At 44.5% G+C, this 17590-nt stretch overlaps 1 protein-coding gene across 5 annotated transcripts in view; it reads left to right on the top strand.

Moving 5' to 3' along the window:
• The first annotated feature begins 2251 nt into the window (after positions 1 to 2251).
• EMCN (endomucin) overlaps positions 2252 to 17590 on the top strand; it is a 45342-nt gene continuing 30003 nt past the window's right edge. For all 5 annotated transcript variants that reach the window (XR_002908770.2, XR_002908768.2, XR_002908769.2 and 2 more), the window contains exon 1: positions 2252 to 2328. Coding sequence is in view for 2 of the 5 variants with exons in the window: in XM_024211740.2 (XP_024067508.1) it covers positions 2319 to 2328 (10 nt within the window). In the remaining 3 variants the exon portion in view is untranslated. The remainder of the gene's footprint in view (positions 2329 to 17590) is intronic.

The raw sequence follows: 17590 nt of genomic DNA, 5'->3' as shown, positions 1-17590 counted from the left end.
AATCAACAAATTTTTTTCCATCCCAAAATGCAATTTCATCAAAGCCAGAATGTTTTGCAGAAATGTAACAGTTTTGACAAAAAATATTGTTGGGAAGGTATTTCAAGTCCAGGATGGAATTTCTGATGAAAGCGATACTGCAGAATAGCAAGACTGGTAGGTCGCTTACCTGGGATGGGAGAGGGAGACCCAGTTTAAAATCACTATTCTGCCTGATTAACAGCAGGAATTTGAACCTAGGTTTCCTGCATCCCAAATGTTCAATTGGCTATTCTGGGGTGAGTCACTCTTGTTTTGATGCAGAATGGAAACAAATTTTGAAACCTCATAATTTTTCACGAAAGGTGATCGTGGCTTCATTACCTGCATTCCACCATCTTTATTTGCCCACTGGAGGGATTGGGGGGGGAGGGAGTTTCCTGTGTCCTCGTTTCCCACTGTGACAAGTACACAAGACAGACCAGAATTTTCCCCATAATATGGAGACTAGTCTATTAGAATATTGGCCACTACCTTTCTTTTTCAATTACTCTTCATTCCCTCCCACCACCCCATCTTCAGTGTGTCTCAGAGTACAAATGACAATAATTCAAGATTGCCTAATGAAATTTTAAATTTCACCTTAAAAAAACCACTAGGCTGGATCTATAATAAAAATTAGGACTTTCTGCAAAAGAACATATATATTGCTTTTTAACTGGGGAAATCACTTTCCCCACGCCAACCCCTGGTAAAAGCTCCAGAAGATGATCCTATCCACACAGCAGAGATTTGACAGCTCTCCCCATCTCTGCTACTATTTCTGTTGCTGCTGTCACCTTTCATTATAAATTTGGAAAAAGCCCTCACAACGTCTGTGTGCTTTGTGAAAGAATGAAATAGCCTCTTTTCTCAGTCTACCATATTTCTTCCCCTCCACAGGGACTCTTTCCCTCTCCCTCTGTTTATTGATATATTAGGCCAAACATATTAGGCCACTCTCCTTTGTCTTTTATTAATATTTGAGGACAACCCCAGTAGCTTTTACTAAATCAAAACTACTGCATCTGCCCTGCAGTCCACAGCCCCAAACAAGAGCTGTGTGTAAGATCCAGAGCTTGTTTCTCTCACTAGCAAAAGTTGGTCCAATAAAATATATTACCTCACCCGCTTTGTCTCTCTGGTATTTTTGTTTGTAGTGAACTACAGATGCAAAAGACCAGACACCATCAAGTGTGTATATAAATATTTGAATTCTATAATTAATATACTTTAGACCTCTGACTACCAGGGGCACAATCAAGTAGACATTTACTGTGAGGTTTTCAAAGCTGCCTTGATTATTGGAACAATGATTTACCATTAATTTGAATGGGGATTGGGCATCCCAGTCCCTGAGGATTTTGATGTTGCACTATGCCCTAGAGGATAGAGCACTGGACTAGAACTCGGGAGACCTGGTTCTGCCATTGGCCTGCTGGGTAACCTTGGAAAAGTCACTTCCTTGCTCTGTGCCTCAGATTCCCCATCTGTTAAATGGGGATAATGATGCTGACTTCCTTTATAACGTGCTTTTGAGTTGTGCTGATAAGAGCTGGGTTTTATTCACATCTGCAATCAGCTGCATGTGCTGTTGACTATAGGTGCAAAATTAGAGGCCTGAGTGAATCCTCTTATAAAATTTGGTCCTCCGTGTGTGTATGTGTAAGGAATAAGCTCCACAGAAATCACTTCCTTTTCCACTTAAAATCTCTTACGGGAAATAGAAAGATTTTGACTGGAAACGCACACTGTTTCTTTTGGCCTGAAAGATGCTTAACCAAAGTAGCCTCAATTTCTGAAGTGTGTCTATGAATTACTAAGATGGTTGACTATACATCATTTTTTACACACAGATAATTTTGGTTTTGATGTTCTCTGCACTTCACAATCATTTTTGGCTTATTTGATGTGGTTCTAATATCAAAAGTAGTTAGCTAGCAGCCTGCGGGGAGGGAAATTAAGAGCACTATGTGGAAAAACTGAAATGTATGTGGATTGTATATAAGATAAGTGGTAATTCACCCTGAGATCAAGAGAGGATATATGTAAAATTTCAGTTCATTAAAAGAAAATGAAGGGCTATTGGACACAAGTAGTAGGCAAAACCTGATGCTCAGACAGCAGATTTACAGAACAGCTCCAGTTTTCCCCCCTTGCTTTCCTGCTGATTATTCCTTTGACAAATATGTGTTGAGAACAGTGGTTAACATACTGTCATTTATCCTACCAAAATATCAGCAGGGAAAACTGAATCACTGCCAGGGAGTTCTGTGACGGCAGCATCAGACTCCACTAGGATGACGGCTGGTAAGGCATCCTTTTAAAATCTTATTTATAATCAACTGTTGACAACAGACCCATTAAACAATGATGTGACTGTGTTTTACAGCAGCAACCTGCTTTCTCTGCTGTGATGCTTTGCTGTGAATTCAGCATCCTCCTGTTAAGCATGCAGAAATCTTTTCTGCAGCTGGCGGAATAGGCACATGATGAATTACTGCAGTGATGTGTCAGTGGGAAGGGCAGATCTGGATCTCTGAGTGCCCAAGAGGAACCAGCAGGGGATTCTATTACAGAACATTGGCATTGTAATAAGCAGAGAACTCAGATTTACACTGTCTCCTTCTACTTCCTACATCAAATTAAGTCTCTTGTAGATCTGAGTTATGGGTTTTATCAAAACCCAAATCTCTAGCAGGCTCAGTGCAGCTCTTCCATTTATAAGCACTGGCTATATCTGAATGAGTCAGCCTCTTTAGAGAATTGGCACAAGAACTGCTCTATCTACTTAGGAGATCCAGATACTGTGTATTAGACACAAGGCTTAGATACTACTGAAGGCCCCAAATCAGTTGTTGAGATTTAACTGTAAAGGATAGAATTACAGATAGAATTAAGAGAATCTCCTCATTAGGTTGCCTCTTTAGGCTCACATGGAGTCCAGTGCAGAGGGCCTGTGCACAACTTTGTGCCCACTTCAGCCCTCAATATAGGGCTTAAGGGCCTGATCCAAAGCCCACTGAAGTTAATGGGATTCTTTCTAAATAACTGCAATGGGCTTTACATCAGGTTTTAAGTAAGGCATAAGTAGTACTGTTACCCCTTCTGACTAGGGATGTAAATATTGTTTAAATAGCTAACTATTTAAACGATAAAAATTATATCATTTAACTGGTTAACTGATTAAAGGGAGAGGGTCTGGAAATGCTCCAGCCGGCACGCCGGGGTTTAACATTTAGGGTGGGTTAATGGTAAGACTAACACTTACCGGATAACAGTTTAACCATTTGATATTTTACATCCCTACTTCTGACCTGAGCAGCTAGCCAAAAACTCAGGGTCTAATAGGTCTTTCCAGTTCAGAGGAAAAATTGGTGACACTGAGGCTGATCTACGTTAGGAACTTACATCGGCATAGCTACGTCTTTCAGGGGTGTGAAAAATCCATGTCCCTGAAAGATGTAGCTAGACTGACCTAACCCCCGGTGTAGACAGTGCTAGGTCGACAGAGGAATTCTTCCATTGTCCTAGCTACCACCTCTCGGGGAGGTGGATTACCTACGCCAATGCGAATACCCCTCCCATCGGCATAAGTACTGTCCATGCTGAAGCGCTACAGTGGCGCAGCTGCAGTGTTTTGAATGTAAACATACCCAACACACGCACACACTTACCCAGACAATGCTCAGCAAAACACCTCTGCCCAAAACTCCTGGGCAGGATGAGAACCACTTTTGTCTTGGGTGGAGGGAGCTTGTGATTAACTTATCCTGACAGTATTGGTAATTGAAGGGTGTGTTCATGCCCAGTCTCAAGGAGCTTTTAACTCTGTTTCACCCAGCTCATAACAGTACCTTGGCCATCCCTCTGTACAGGAGGGAATTTCGCCCACGCTGAATAAATTGTATCAAAAAAGATAAATGAAGATTATGTTCTCTCACTGATCCTCCACTGTGGAATATACATGTTCCCCAGAACAATCTGTTCTCACAGCAACTAAATATGAGTAGAGTACTTAGACCTGGGTTGCTGCCAGTAGAGAGGTGACTCTTGGAACATGTGATCCCTGTGGGATTACAGCCATATGTGGGCCCTGGAGCCATCCTTAGCTAAATGGGCAAGTGGATTGCATGTCGCTGTAACCCCAAAACAACTGGCTGGTGTGGAGGTTTCATCTTCGAATCATTAGGTACTGGCCATGGCTGAAGGTAGATGACAAACTAGATGGACAGTGGTTTGTTATGGTCTGGTGAGTCCAATGTTTCTGTCTGGTTTACATCTGCTGTCTGTTGAGGAATCACAAACTACCTATTTGGGTTTCTTTTAACGCCTACTGGTCCAAATTTTGCTATCTTTTACACCCTGTACAAGTCCACTAAAGATGATGGTTTTGCTTGCATGTAAATTAAGAGGAAAATTTGGCCCACAAACTTTAACACCAAAGATTAATGAAGAAAAAAATCATACAAGAGTCCAAGATCAATCCAGACTGCTGTCTGTAGCAGCTGTCAGCAAAGTTCAAAATCAGCTCTCTAAGGCCTGGTCTACACTACGAGTTTAGGTCGAATTTAGCAGCATTAAATCGAATTAAGCCTGGACATGTCCACAAGACGAAGCCCTTTTTTTCAACTTAAAGGGCCCTTTAAACCAGTTTCTTTACTCCACCTCCGACGAGGGGATGAGCGCTGAAATCGGCCTTTCCGGGTCGGATTTGGGGTAGTGTGGACGGAATTCGACAGTATTGGCCTCCGGGAGCTATCCCAGAGTGCTTCATTGTGACCGCTCTGGACAGCACTCTCAACTCAGATGCACTGACCAGGTAGACAGGAAAAGCCCCGCGAACTTTTGAATTTCATTTCCTGTTTGCCCAGCGTGGAGAGCACAGGTGACCACACAGAGCTCATCAGCACGGGTAACCATGATGGAGTCCCAGGATCGCAAAAGAGCTCCAGCATGGACCAAACAGGAGGTACGGGATCTGCTCACCATATGGAGAGACGAATCAGTGCTAGCTGAACTCTGTAGCAGTAAACGAAATGGCAAAATATTAGAAAAAGTCCCAAAGGCCATGAAGGACAGAGGCCATAACAGGGACGCACAGCAGTGCTGCGTGAAAATTAAGGAGCTAAGGCAAGCCTACCACAAAGCCAGAGAGGCAAACGGAAGGTCCAGGGCAGAGCCGCAGACATGCCGCTTCTACGTGGAGCTGCATGCCATGTTAGGGGGTGCAGCCACCACTACCCCAACCCTGTGCTTTGACTCCATCAATGGAGAATCATGCAACAGGGAAGCGGGTTCGGGGTACGAGGAAGATGATGATGAAGACAATGAAGATAGCTCACAGCAAGGAAGCGGAGAAACCGGTTTCCCCAACAGCCAGGATATGTTTATCATCCTGGACCTGGAACCAGTAACCCCCGAACTCACCCAAGGCGTGCTCCCAGACCCTGAGGGCGCACAAGGGACCTCTGGTGAGTGTACCTTTGTAAATATTACACATGATTTAAAAGCAAGCATGTTTAATGATTAATGATTAATTTGCCCTGGCAATCGCGGCCAGTACAGCTACTGGAAAAGTCTGTTAACGTGTATGGGGATGGAGCGGAAATCCTCCAGGGACATCTCCAGAAAGCTCTCCTTGATGTACTCCCAAAGCCTTTGCAAAAGGTTTCTGGGGTGGGCTGCCTTATCCCGTCTGCTGTGGTAGGACACTTTACCATGCCAGGCCAGTAGCACGTAGTCTGGAATCATTGCATAACAAAGCATGGCAGCGTATAGTCCCGGTGTTTGCTGGCATGCAGACAACATCCATTCCTTATATCTCTTTGTTATCCCCAGGAGAGTGATATCATTCACGGTCACCTGGTTGAAATGGGGTGATTTTATTAAGGGAACATTCAGAGGTGCCCGTTCCTGCTCGGCTGAACAGAAATATTCCCCGATGTTAGCCACGCGGGGGGGAAGGGGGAGAGGGGGAGGGGTGAAGTGATCATCCCAGAGAATTGGGTGTGGGGGAGGGAGGGGGGTTAGTTGGGTTTGTGCTGCATGTTAACCCGGAAACCGCAGCCCCTCCTTTTACATTGCAAACCCATTTTAAATGGCCAACCCAACGGGTGCTTGGTATGGGAAATGAGGGCGCTGCTGTTTGAAACCATTCCCACATGTTATGAAGGTTAAAAAAGCCAAAAGACTGTGGCTTACCATGGCTGCCTGCAAGCCGAATTCTGTTGCCTGGCTCTGAGTGAGTGATCTCTCACACCAAACCGGCAGGCCCTCAATATAAGAGGAAAAATGCGACCTTGTAACGAAAGCACATGTGCTGTGTAATGTGAACAGCAAAATTTAACGTGAAAGTGTACCCATTGTTCTCTAAAATGTGTCTTTTTTAACCACCTCTCCCTTCTCCTCCACCAGCTGCAAATATTTCTCCTTCGCAGAGGCTAGTGAAGATTAGAAGGAGAAAACGGCGGACTCAGGATGATATGTTCTCGGAGCTCCAGATGTCCTCCCATGCTGACAGAGCACAGCAGAATGCATGGAGGCAGTCAATGTCAGAGTGCAGAAAAGCACAATATGAATGAGAGGAGAGGTGGTGGGCTGAATCGCGGGCTGAAGAGAGCAAGTGGTGGGCTGAAGAGGATAGGTGGCGTCAGATTGCTGACAGAAGGCAAGAGTCGATGCTCCAGCTGCTGGAGCATCAAACTGATATGCTCCAGCGTATGGTTGAGCTGCAGGAAAGGCAGCAGGAGCAGAGACCGCCGCTACAGCCCCTGTGTAACCAACAGCCCTCCTCCCCAAGTTCCATAGCTTCCTCACCCAGACACCCAAGAACATGGTGGGGGGGCCTCCGGCCACCCAGCCACTCCACCCCAGATGATTGCCCAAGCATCAGAAGGCTGGCCTTCAATAAGAGTTAACGTTTTAAAATTTTAAACTGCAGTGTGTCCTTGTCCTTCACTCTTCCCCCACCCCTCCCGGGCTACCTTGGCAGTTATCCCCCTAGTTGTGTGATGAATTAATAAAGAATGCATGAATGTGAAGTAACAATGACTTTATTGCCTCTGCAAGCGGTGCTCGAAGGGGGGAGGGGAGGGTGGTTAGCTTACAGGGAAGTAGAGTGAACCGGGGGGGGGGGTTCATCAAGGAGAAACAAACAGAAGTTTCACACCGTAGCCTGGCCAGTCACAAAACTGGTTTTCAAAGCTTCTCTGATGCGCACCGCTGCTGTACTCTTCTAACCGCCCTGGTGTCTGGCTGCATGTAATCAGCGGCCAGGCGATTTGCCTCAACCTCCCACCCTGCCATAAATGTCTCCCCCTTACTCTCACAGATATTGTGGAGCACACAGCAAGCAGCAATAACAATGGGGATATTGGTTTCGCTGAGGTCTATCCGAGTCAGTAAACTGCGCCAGCGCGCTTTTAAACATCCAAATGCACATTCTACCACCATTCTGCACTTGCTCAGCCTATAGTTGAACAGGTCCTGACTACTGTCCAGGCTGCCTGTGTATGGCTTCATGAGCCATGGCATTAAGGGGTAGGCTGGGTCCCCAAGGATAACTATAGGCATTTCAACATCCCCAACAGTTATTTTCTGTTCTGGGAAGAAAGTCCCTTCCTCCAGCTTTTGAAACAGACCAGAGTTCCTGAAGACGCGAGCATCATGTACCTTTCCTGGCCATCCCACGTTGATGTTGGTGAAACGTCCCTTGTGATCCACCAGGGCTTGCAGCAGCATTGAAAAGTACCCCTTGCGGTTTATGTACTCGGTGGCTTAGTGCTCCGGTGCCAAGATAGGGATATGGGTTCCGTCTATCGCCCCACCACAGTTTGGGAATCCCATTGCAGCAAAGCCATCCACTATGGTCTGCACGTTTCCAGAGTCACTACCCTTGATATCAGCAGGTCTTTGATTGCATTGGCTACTTGGATCACAGCAGCCCCCACAGTAGATTTGCCCACTCCAAATTGATTCCTGACTGACCGGTAGCTGTCTGGCATTGCAAGCTTCCACAGGGCTATCGCCACTCGCTTCTCAACTGTGAGGGCTGCTCTCATCCTGGTATGCTGGTACTTCAGGGCAGGGGAAAACAAGTCACAAAGTTCCATGAAAGTGCCCTTACGCATGCGAAAGTTTTGCAGCCACTGGGAATTGTCCCACACCTGCAACAGTATGCAGTCCCACCAGTCTGTGCTTGTTTCCCGGGCCCAGAATCGGCGTTCCACACCATGAACCTGCCCCAGTAACACCATGATCTGCACATTGCTGGGGCCCGTACTTTGTGAGAGGTCTAATTCCATGTCAATTTCTTCATCACTCTTGTCGCCGTGCTGCAATCGCCTCCTTGCCTGGTTTTGCTTTGGCATGTTCTGGCTCTGCATATACTCCAGGACAATGCGCGTGGTGTTCATAGTGCTCATAATTGCCGCGGTGATCTGAGCGGGCTCCATGATCCCAGTGCTATGGCGTCTGGGCTGAAAAAAGGCGCGAAACTATTGTCTGACGGAGGGAAGGAGGGAGGGAGGGGCGAGTGACGACATGGCTTACAGGGAATTAAAATCAACAAAGGTGGCTGTGCATCAGGGAGAAACACAAACAACTGTCACATAGAATGGCCCCCCCAAAGATTGAATTCAAAACCTTGGTTTAGCAGGTCATTGATTTCACAGAGGGAGGGGGAAGCAAATGAATACAGAACAAATCTGGTCCATCTATCTTTTACATCTTAGGCTGGCAGCAAACGGTGCAGCATGACTGATAGCCATCGGCATCTTCTGGGTGCTTGGCAGAAAATGGTGCATTACGACTGCTAGCCATCATCGTCAAGACGGTGCAATAGGACTGCCGGCAGGACTGAGTCTCCAGGAGACAAAACATGTCTGCCCAGGCGCCTCTGACCGAACTCACTGAGGAGTACGACGATGATGGATACCAATCGTAATACACCGTCTACTGCCAAAAGGCAAGGAGCTGCTGCTGTATAGCAATGCAGTTCCACGTCTGCCAGCACCCAGATGACATATGGTGACAGTGAGCTGAGCTGAGCGGGCTCCATGCTTGCCGTGCTATGTCGTCTGCACAGGTAACCCAGGAAAAAAGGCACAAAACGATTGTCTGCCGTTGCTCTCACGGGGGGGGGTCTGACGACATGTACCCAGAATCCCCCGCAACACTGTTTTTGCCTCATCAGGCATTGGGATCTCAACCCAGAATTCCAATGGGCGGCGGAGACTGCGGGAACTGTGGGATAGCTACCCACAGTGCAACGCTCCAAAAGTAGACGCTAGCCTCGGTACTGTGGACGCAGTCCGCCGACTTAATGCACTTAGAGCATTTTAAGTGGACACACACACAATCGACTGTATAAAAACGATTTCTATAAAACCGGCTTCTACAAATTCAACCTAATTTCGTAGTGTAGACATACCCTTAGAGGCGAGCAGACACTATTACCTAGCCTTATACACTTCCAGCAGAAAAGGGTTCTAACTCAGACTAGATTCGCCAAGAAATATAACAGCTGATGTGAGCTCCAGCTTAACACAGATGCATATGTTTCAGATCTCAGCAACCCTTCAGCATCTGTTCAATGCAGATGGATCACCACATACATGGATGCTAGGAACTGATCTGCTAAAAGCTGTTTAACTGTAGCTTTGGAGATGAGTGCTGCTAGCTTTCCATAGTACCCTACTGCAGAGTAAGATGTAAGAGCCACCACTTGCTCTCTTTCCTTGGAAATGGGAAAGTCCTATCCTTTGAGCGGCTGATATAACTTTATTAAAAATGATGGCAAACTGATAATGAAAACTGGAAAGTGACACTGAATTTTCAAATTGCAACAAAATATGGATGAAATCTTGAACTATGGCTAGAGATGGAGGAGTGGTAGTATTTGCCAGGAAGAGTAGCTAACACCTTTGAGATCTCCCATAAATGGCTTATTCTCTGGTTGGAACCCTATAAAGTATATCTGTTGAGAGAGATGCATCAGCTGAGCATGAAAATAAGTTATGAGCCCATTGTAGCTCTTTGATGTGATTAGATTAAACACAATGAACTTCATTCACCACTGCATTATTCCTGTCTTATTCCAGTGTGACTCTGCTATACATGGGTATAAAACTGGAGTAAACACACAGTACTTCATCTTGTCCAATGTTTCTATACAATGAAATATTTACTTGGTCACTAAAAGAAAATGTATAATCATCAACCTTTTAGCAAGGATGTTTTTGGTCATTTTTAAAGGACCTTATCCAAGGTCCATTGAAATCCCTGGGAGTCTTCATTAATTTCAGTGGGCTTCAGTTTACTCCCCATGTAAATATTCTCACACTTCTTATCAAACTGTCTGTACTGGGCTATCTTGATTATCACTTCAAAAGTTTTTTTTCTCTTACTTAATTGGCCTCTCAGAGTAGGTAAGACAACTCCCAGCTTTTCATGCTCTCTGTATGTGTATATATATCTCCTCAATATATATTCCATTCTATGCATCCGAAGAAGTGGGCTGTAGCCCATGAAAGCTTATGCTCAAATAAATTTGTTAGTCTCTAAGGTGCCACAAGTACTCCTGTTCTTTTAACAATCATGTGAATTTACAGTTAATAATCTAGTGCCCCTCTAGTGCTAAAACAAATGCTGTTTATCTCATTGAGAAGCTGAGGGTCTCCATTTCCAGTGATATAAGGCTTCAGGCCCCCATTCTCCAATAGGAGCCAGACTCTCTGGTTGGACTACATCTCCCATAATGTACTGTTGCAGTTCAAGCGAATGGGAGACTGCAATGCATCATGGCCAATGTAGTCCAACCCAGGAGAATGGGCAGTTCAGGTGGACAAACATAATATCAAATTGATCCAAAATAAAATATTAAGAGTTGGTCTGACCAACCAAAATAGTTTGATTTAGCTTTACTCAACTTGAAACAAAATTTGTTGTTTTGATTTTTCCCAACAGGAAATGGATCAAATTTCTGCAAACTTGAAATTTTCCCATTGAAAGTATTTTTGCAGAAACTACATTTTCTTCATGGCTTCCAGCTAGCTCTCCCAGAAAGCTTAGGCAGTGGGAGGCGCATCTGAGAGAGCTGGAAAGCAGCTGAAATGAGTGGGGGAGCCTATATAAGAACTTCAAGGAATATCAGAGACCAATAATACTGTAATGTAATGACTAAAGTAGATTGAAACAGCCAACCCAGGAGGATGAGGGCTCTGTGATAGTTCTGCTTACCCAAGCCAGCAAGAGGCAGGGGAGCTCCCACCAGCTTTTAGCAAAAGAGAGCAAGCTGCATTCTTGCCCCCACTTGCACACATTCACCTTACTTTAACCCTTCCTCATAATATACATACTAATAGACAAATGGTACATTCTGAGATGGCTCCAGCTGAGCAAATGAGCAAACACTGCTATTTATTCTTCTGTTTTTAAGCAGATGAAGGATATTTATGGGGTGGATTAGAATCCAGTTGAATATGAGCAATACCAGATAGTGTGCCATTTTATTTTTTGATTTAAACAACAAAGGATGCATGAGATGGTTCATGAAGGATTCATGGACTCCGTAGGTTAAGGCAATATGAGGGTAGATCCACCAAGCAGGATGTTAGGATTAAGTGATCCCTACTATAGGCTGATTTAAGCTATAGTCAAATGAATTGACCCCCTACAACTATGGGTATCTTCATTGTACAGATCAGACCAAATCCCACTCACTTAAATCACAGGAGTAATCTCCCTAAAGCCATGTGAGTGAAGCCACGAGGGTTTGATCCTTCATGTACACAAGCAAACAACTATATAGAAACTCTGACCAGAGTCTTTATCTTAATGCTACTGCAGTGGCTGCAGCTTCTGAGCAACAAGATGCATGTGACAATCAATTGAGGAGATTGGGACATGTCAAATGTGGCAAAGTTTTGTTTTACATAATTATAGATCTAGACAGAAAAGTATGGTCAGTCCAATGAGGAATTTATAAGACTCTCTGTTCTACTCTGATTTATATTGCAATAATCCCCTCTGAGAAATCTGCCAGGTTTGTATTTTAAGCATTTGTTTTGCTTGTGTATCAGTTTCATGTGGCTGCCCTCCAAAATTGAAGAAGTAAACTACAGGCTATTGAGGCTATTTAGGTAGAGGACCTTTGAGAATACAATGGAAGGAGGTTAGTTATTGGTCTCTTTCACCATCTGTCAATCTTCTAACCATCTCTGAATTGATTGAGTCAGGTATTTTCAAACCAAACTGTGGTCAGTTGTGCCAAAAAAATTGTTTTGCTCACCACCCAACAAGGATTCAGCGCAGCCAATGTTGTACACTTCACTTTTCAATGATGAATCTGGAAGTCTTCCCAGATTATTTATACAGAGCATCTGCCCCTCTAATTTACAGCCCCAAAGGATGAGGTTGACTAGGAACAGACAGAACAACTACAGAATCTGTTACTCCTGCCTTTCTTCCCATCTCTCTTTCTGTAAAACAGCTGTGCATGACCCACCTCCAAACACCTAGCTGTTGGCTGGATATTTAGAGAATACAAACTGAAAACATTTACTGTGTTGGCCGCCTGAACATGTGGGTTTATATACCACTGCTGAGCCACCTCCAGAACGAACAGGCCAGTTGTTTGACTGGATACTTGAGATGGAAGGAAAAGAGAGAGGGTAGGGATCCCAGATCCCAATCCTTTTTCCCCCCCCTTCTCTTCACTATTCTCTATTTTCTTTTTTCTATTTTGGTAGAATGCAGATCACATCTGGAAAAGATACTTCATACTTGTGCAGCTTTAATAATGGTCATGAGTTAGGTGACTTTTGTAATCCCCAGATAAGATGGGCTGCTAAAGTGGGTAGTATCCCTTTAAATAGTTTGAGAGTCCTCTAATGGCCTTCACTGTCTGTCTCTAAAGTAACCAGAGATCTGTCAGAACAGCAGTGTGCATTATTCATAGATTCCAAAGCCAGAAGGGACCATTGTGATTATCTAGTCTGACCTCCCACATAGCACAGATCAAAGAACTTCCCCCAAAATAATTCCAAGAGCGTGTCTTTTAGAAAAACATCTGATCTCGATTTAAAAATTGCCAGTGAAGGAGAATCCACCACGGCCGTTGATAAGTTGTTCCAATGGTTAATTAAGCTCATTTAAAAAAAAAAATACGACTTCCAGTCTGAATTTGTCTAGTTTCAACTTTCAGCCATTAGATCATGTTATACCTTTCTCTGGTAGACTGAAGAGCCCATTGTTAAATATTTGTTTCCCAGGTAGGTACTTACCAGACTGTAATCAAGTCAGGGCTGCCCAGAGGGGAGGGCAAGTGGGGCAATTTGCCCCAGGCCCCGGGCCCCGCAGGGGCCCCGTGAGCCCTGGCCCGGTGGCGATCTGGGTCTTTGGTGGCGGGGGGCCCTTCAGTGCTGCTGAAGACGCGGAGCGGCTGAAGGGCCCCCTGCTGCTGAAATGCCCCGTGAGCCCTGGCCCGGCGGCGGTCCGGGACTTCGGCGGCATTTCGACGGCGGGAGGCCCTTCAGTGCTGCCAAAGACGTGGAGCGAATGAAGAGTCCCTTGCCGCCGAAATGCCACCGAACACCCGGACTGCTGCCGCCTGAGTACAAGCGCTGCAGCTCCCCCGCTTTGCCCCAGGCCCCCTGAATCCTCTGGGCGGCCCTGAATCAAGTCACCCCTTAACCATCTCTGTGTTAAGCTAAATAGATAGAGCCTGGTGCCAAGGCAGCATGCAGCAGAGATCTTTGTGATGGATCTTAAGGTTCCAACCCTTCTGCTGAACCCTGTGGGTGTCAATATGAGGCCACATGATGGGATTTCTCCTTTTTTCAAGTTGCTTTTTTAAAATCCTAGGAAATTACACACAAAAACTGCATATGTACAAGGAGGTCAAATTAAGGTTGTATTTCCCGACTCCTGTGTGCTTGACTTTGCAACTTTAGTAATGTTCTTTTAAAGTAGGGTTTAAAAGATCTGTATGTTTATTTTGATCCCACTCTTCCCATATGATTCCTTCATACTACATTTGTGGTGTAGAGACAAACACACAACAGCAGTCATTCTATGTTTTAGGGAGCATATTCTGGCTACTAATACTAATGTTTATAACCAATAGCACTTAGGTAGTGTTTCAGACATTAGGTAAATAAATCTCACACTGCTTGTATGGTAAGTAATATCTTCATTTTATAGAGGGGCAGTGTAGAACACCAGAGGATGAGTGAACTGTTCAAGATTACAATTGGAGTAATTCACCATTATGCAGAGGGCCAGCACATGGGCAAAAGTGACTTTACACACCTCCAGGATTCTGGTCTGCTCCAGGGGCTGATTTAGCCCCTGGTATCATTTAGAGTAGCCAGAGGGCTGCTCTGAATTATGGCAGCTTTCCCTCAAGCAGCATTTGGGCTGCTTCACCATCCAGAAGAGCTGGAGTGCCGAGCATGTGCCAGTCTCTCTTGCAGAGTTGTAGTCTACCTCTCTTTACAGATTCCCCCAGGATAAAATCAGAGAACTGCAGTCCCCACTATCATCCTGCAATGAAAGAGCCCTATGAAAATAGACTAAATAGACTTTCACTAAACACAATATTGGCTGGTTCTGTCAGACAATTGGAGGAAGAGAATTCCAGAGCTCAGAGCTCACCAGAGCCCTGCCTTTGAACCCCAAACAATCCTAGTTAGAGGCTGTTAGCAAAAACATCCTAGCTCCTCTCAACTGCCAGGGTAGCACATGAGGAAAGAGGCAGATTCTAAGGAAGCCAGAGAAACTCATGTAGGACTTTCATGATCAAAATTTAACACCTTGAATTGCACCGAGGTGCAAACTGGAAGATTCTAAAAGCTTTGGAGAACAGCTGCTATCTGGTTGTTAAGGAGTCCTTGTGGCACTTTAGAAACTAACAAATTTATTTGGGCATAAGCTTTCATGGGCTAAAACCCACTTCATCAGATGCATGGCGTGAAAAATACAGTAAACAATATAAATATTACAGCACATGAAAAGATGAGAGTTGCCTTACCAAGTGGGGGTGGGGATGGGAGAGGGGGTCAGTGCTAACAAGGTCAATTCAATTAAGGTGGAAGTGGCCCATTCTCAACAGTTGACAAGAAGGGGTGAATATCAAGAGAGGGAAAATTACTTTTGTAGAGCTAACGAGGCCAATGCAATCAAGGTGGACGTTGCCCATTTCCAACAGTTGACAAGAAGGTGTGAGTATCAGCAGAGGGAAAATTACTTTTTGTAGTGACCCATCCACTCCCAGTCTTTATTCAGGCCTAATTTAATGGTGTCCTGTTTGCAAATTAATTCCAGTTCTGCCATTTCTCGTTGAAGTCTGTTTCTGAAGTTTTTTTGTTGAAGAATTGCCACTTTTAAGTCTGTTATTGAGTGTCCAGGGAGATTGAAGTGTTCTCCTACTGGTTTTTGAATGTTACAATTCTTGATGTCTTATTTGTGTCCATTTATTCTTTTGTGTAGAGACTGTCCAGTTTGGCCAATGTATATGGCAGAGGGGCATTGCTGGCACATGATGGCATTTATCACATTGGTAGATGTGCAGGTGAATGAGCCCCTGATGGTGTGGCTGATGTGGTTCGGTCCTATGATGGTGTCCCTTGAATAGATATGCAGACAGAGTTGGCAACGCGGTTTGTTACAGGGACTGGTTCCTGGGTTAGTGTTTCTGTTCTGTGGTGTGTAGTTGCTGGTGAGTATTTGCTTCAGGTTGGGGGGCGGTCTGTAAGTGAGGACTGGTTGTTGTTTTTCACACCACTAATTTATCAAGCCTCATTTCCTGCACCAGCTGTAGCTTCTGAATATTTGCTAAAGGTAGCCCCCTTTCAATAAGCCAGTTTGGAGACCACCAAGACAAGGATGATGACAATGAGGTGCACACCAGATAGAAACAGTCACAGTCAGCTAGCCCATGTTGGGGAAGCCTGTGTCACACTAAAGGGTCAGCATTCCACTGCCAGTATATAAAAGGGGAGAGTTTCAGAGAAGAGTTTGGTGCCCAACTCCCATTGACTTGCACAATGCACATGTGAGAGGGTTTAACAGCGTGTCATAAAGACCACGGTTGGGTGTGATGAGAATCCGTGGCTCCAAATCTGAAATATTCATTAGCCTTCTTAATTTCCAAAGATGTTCTAGTCTAGACATGGCACAGCAGCGTTCTAACAAGAATAGGAATTACTGTACCGCACAATTACTGGAGTAAATGTTGCATCTGACAGTAATAGGTTAGTAAGCATTATGCATGATGCATTTTAAGGTCCATTTCTTCTTCATTAACGATGCACATTACTCCTGCTGCTCTGCAGACTACTAGCCAAAATCACTAAGATAATTAATGAATATTCATTTTTTAAAGGGTTTGTGACACTTGAAGGTCTGAAGTAACTCGTTACCTGTCACAATGAGGCACTGAAGACACTTAAGATATTTGCTAGTTAAATGCCAGCTATCTACGGAAAGGCACGTACTCAAGTTGTAGTCTCAGAACTTTTTAGGAATATATTAGTTGCAGCAAATAGGCCCATGGCTACAGCCAAACGGCACATAGCACCAGTGGCTTTACACTTCTATGATCCTGCTGATGCTGTGCAAGGTCACTTCCACCCCCACCCAGTCCCATAAGCATAGGAGATCTGTTATTGTCACACCAGCTAGGAGTCAGTTGGCAGTTACGGAGAGGATGGGGCAAGGAAGAACAAGGGTTACAGCAATATGGTCACATGAGATGGTCAGAGGTGGACAGGAGCTCTTACATCACTGAGAACATAATGATTAAACTCTTACTACTCTTGCTCTTAGGCTAAGATTAAGCAATTAGAACTGTTTTCTTTTTTTAAAAAAACTGCATTGTTCACAGTGCCTAATATTATCTTCTAAAAACAAGTCTGAGGGCTAAATCTTCTGAGGAACAGAGCAGACTGAAAGCCCTCAGCAGCTCCATACCATGCAGGAGAGATCTCTGTCTGTTCATAACATGGCTAGAAAGCAGAGTCGCTGGGCCCAGGAGGGGCAAGTACTGCTGTTTCTAAAAGTTTCATGGCGCAGATTGTAGGTAGCAGAAACATAGAGGAAGAAGTGGGGGACAAAAGTGAAGGTAGGGGCTATTTGTTTTTTATTTAGATACTAAGAATCGTGTGGCAACTTATAGACTAACAGATGTATTGGAACATAAGCTTTCATGGGTGAATACCCACTTCATCAGATGCATGTAATGGCTACCCCTCTGATATTTAGATACTGTTCTTTTTCAAATGTACATGCTTTTATTTTTTGCTTCCCCTTTTTTGCTACCACTCCAGTGTATTCTGTTGCAATACAGACTTAACCTGAAAGACAGGTTGTAACAGGGTAATTCTACAATAAGTAACCTCCATGTATTCTGAACAACTTTGCGCTAGGGATCTAAACTCTCTTAAAACAAGAGGTTGAAATTCACACCCTGTACTATGGGTGAACCCAAAGCCTATGTACTACTTAAATCCTCAAAATAGGCCTGGTGCTGGCCCTCTGCACAGGGTGAATTTCATCCTTAGGGAAATCT

Source organism: Terrapene carolina, unplaced genomic scaffold, assembly GCF_002925995.2.
Source record: "Terrapene carolina triunguis isolate 2854851 unplaced genomic scaffold, T_m_triunguis-2.0 Scaffold706, whole genome shotgun sequence".
NCBI classification, from domain to species: Eukaryota; Metazoa; Chordata; order Testudines; family Emydidae; genus Terrapene; species Terrapene triunguis.
Note: the sequence above shows the minus strand (reverse complement) of the source record. Positions and strands in the feature narration are given on the sequence as shown.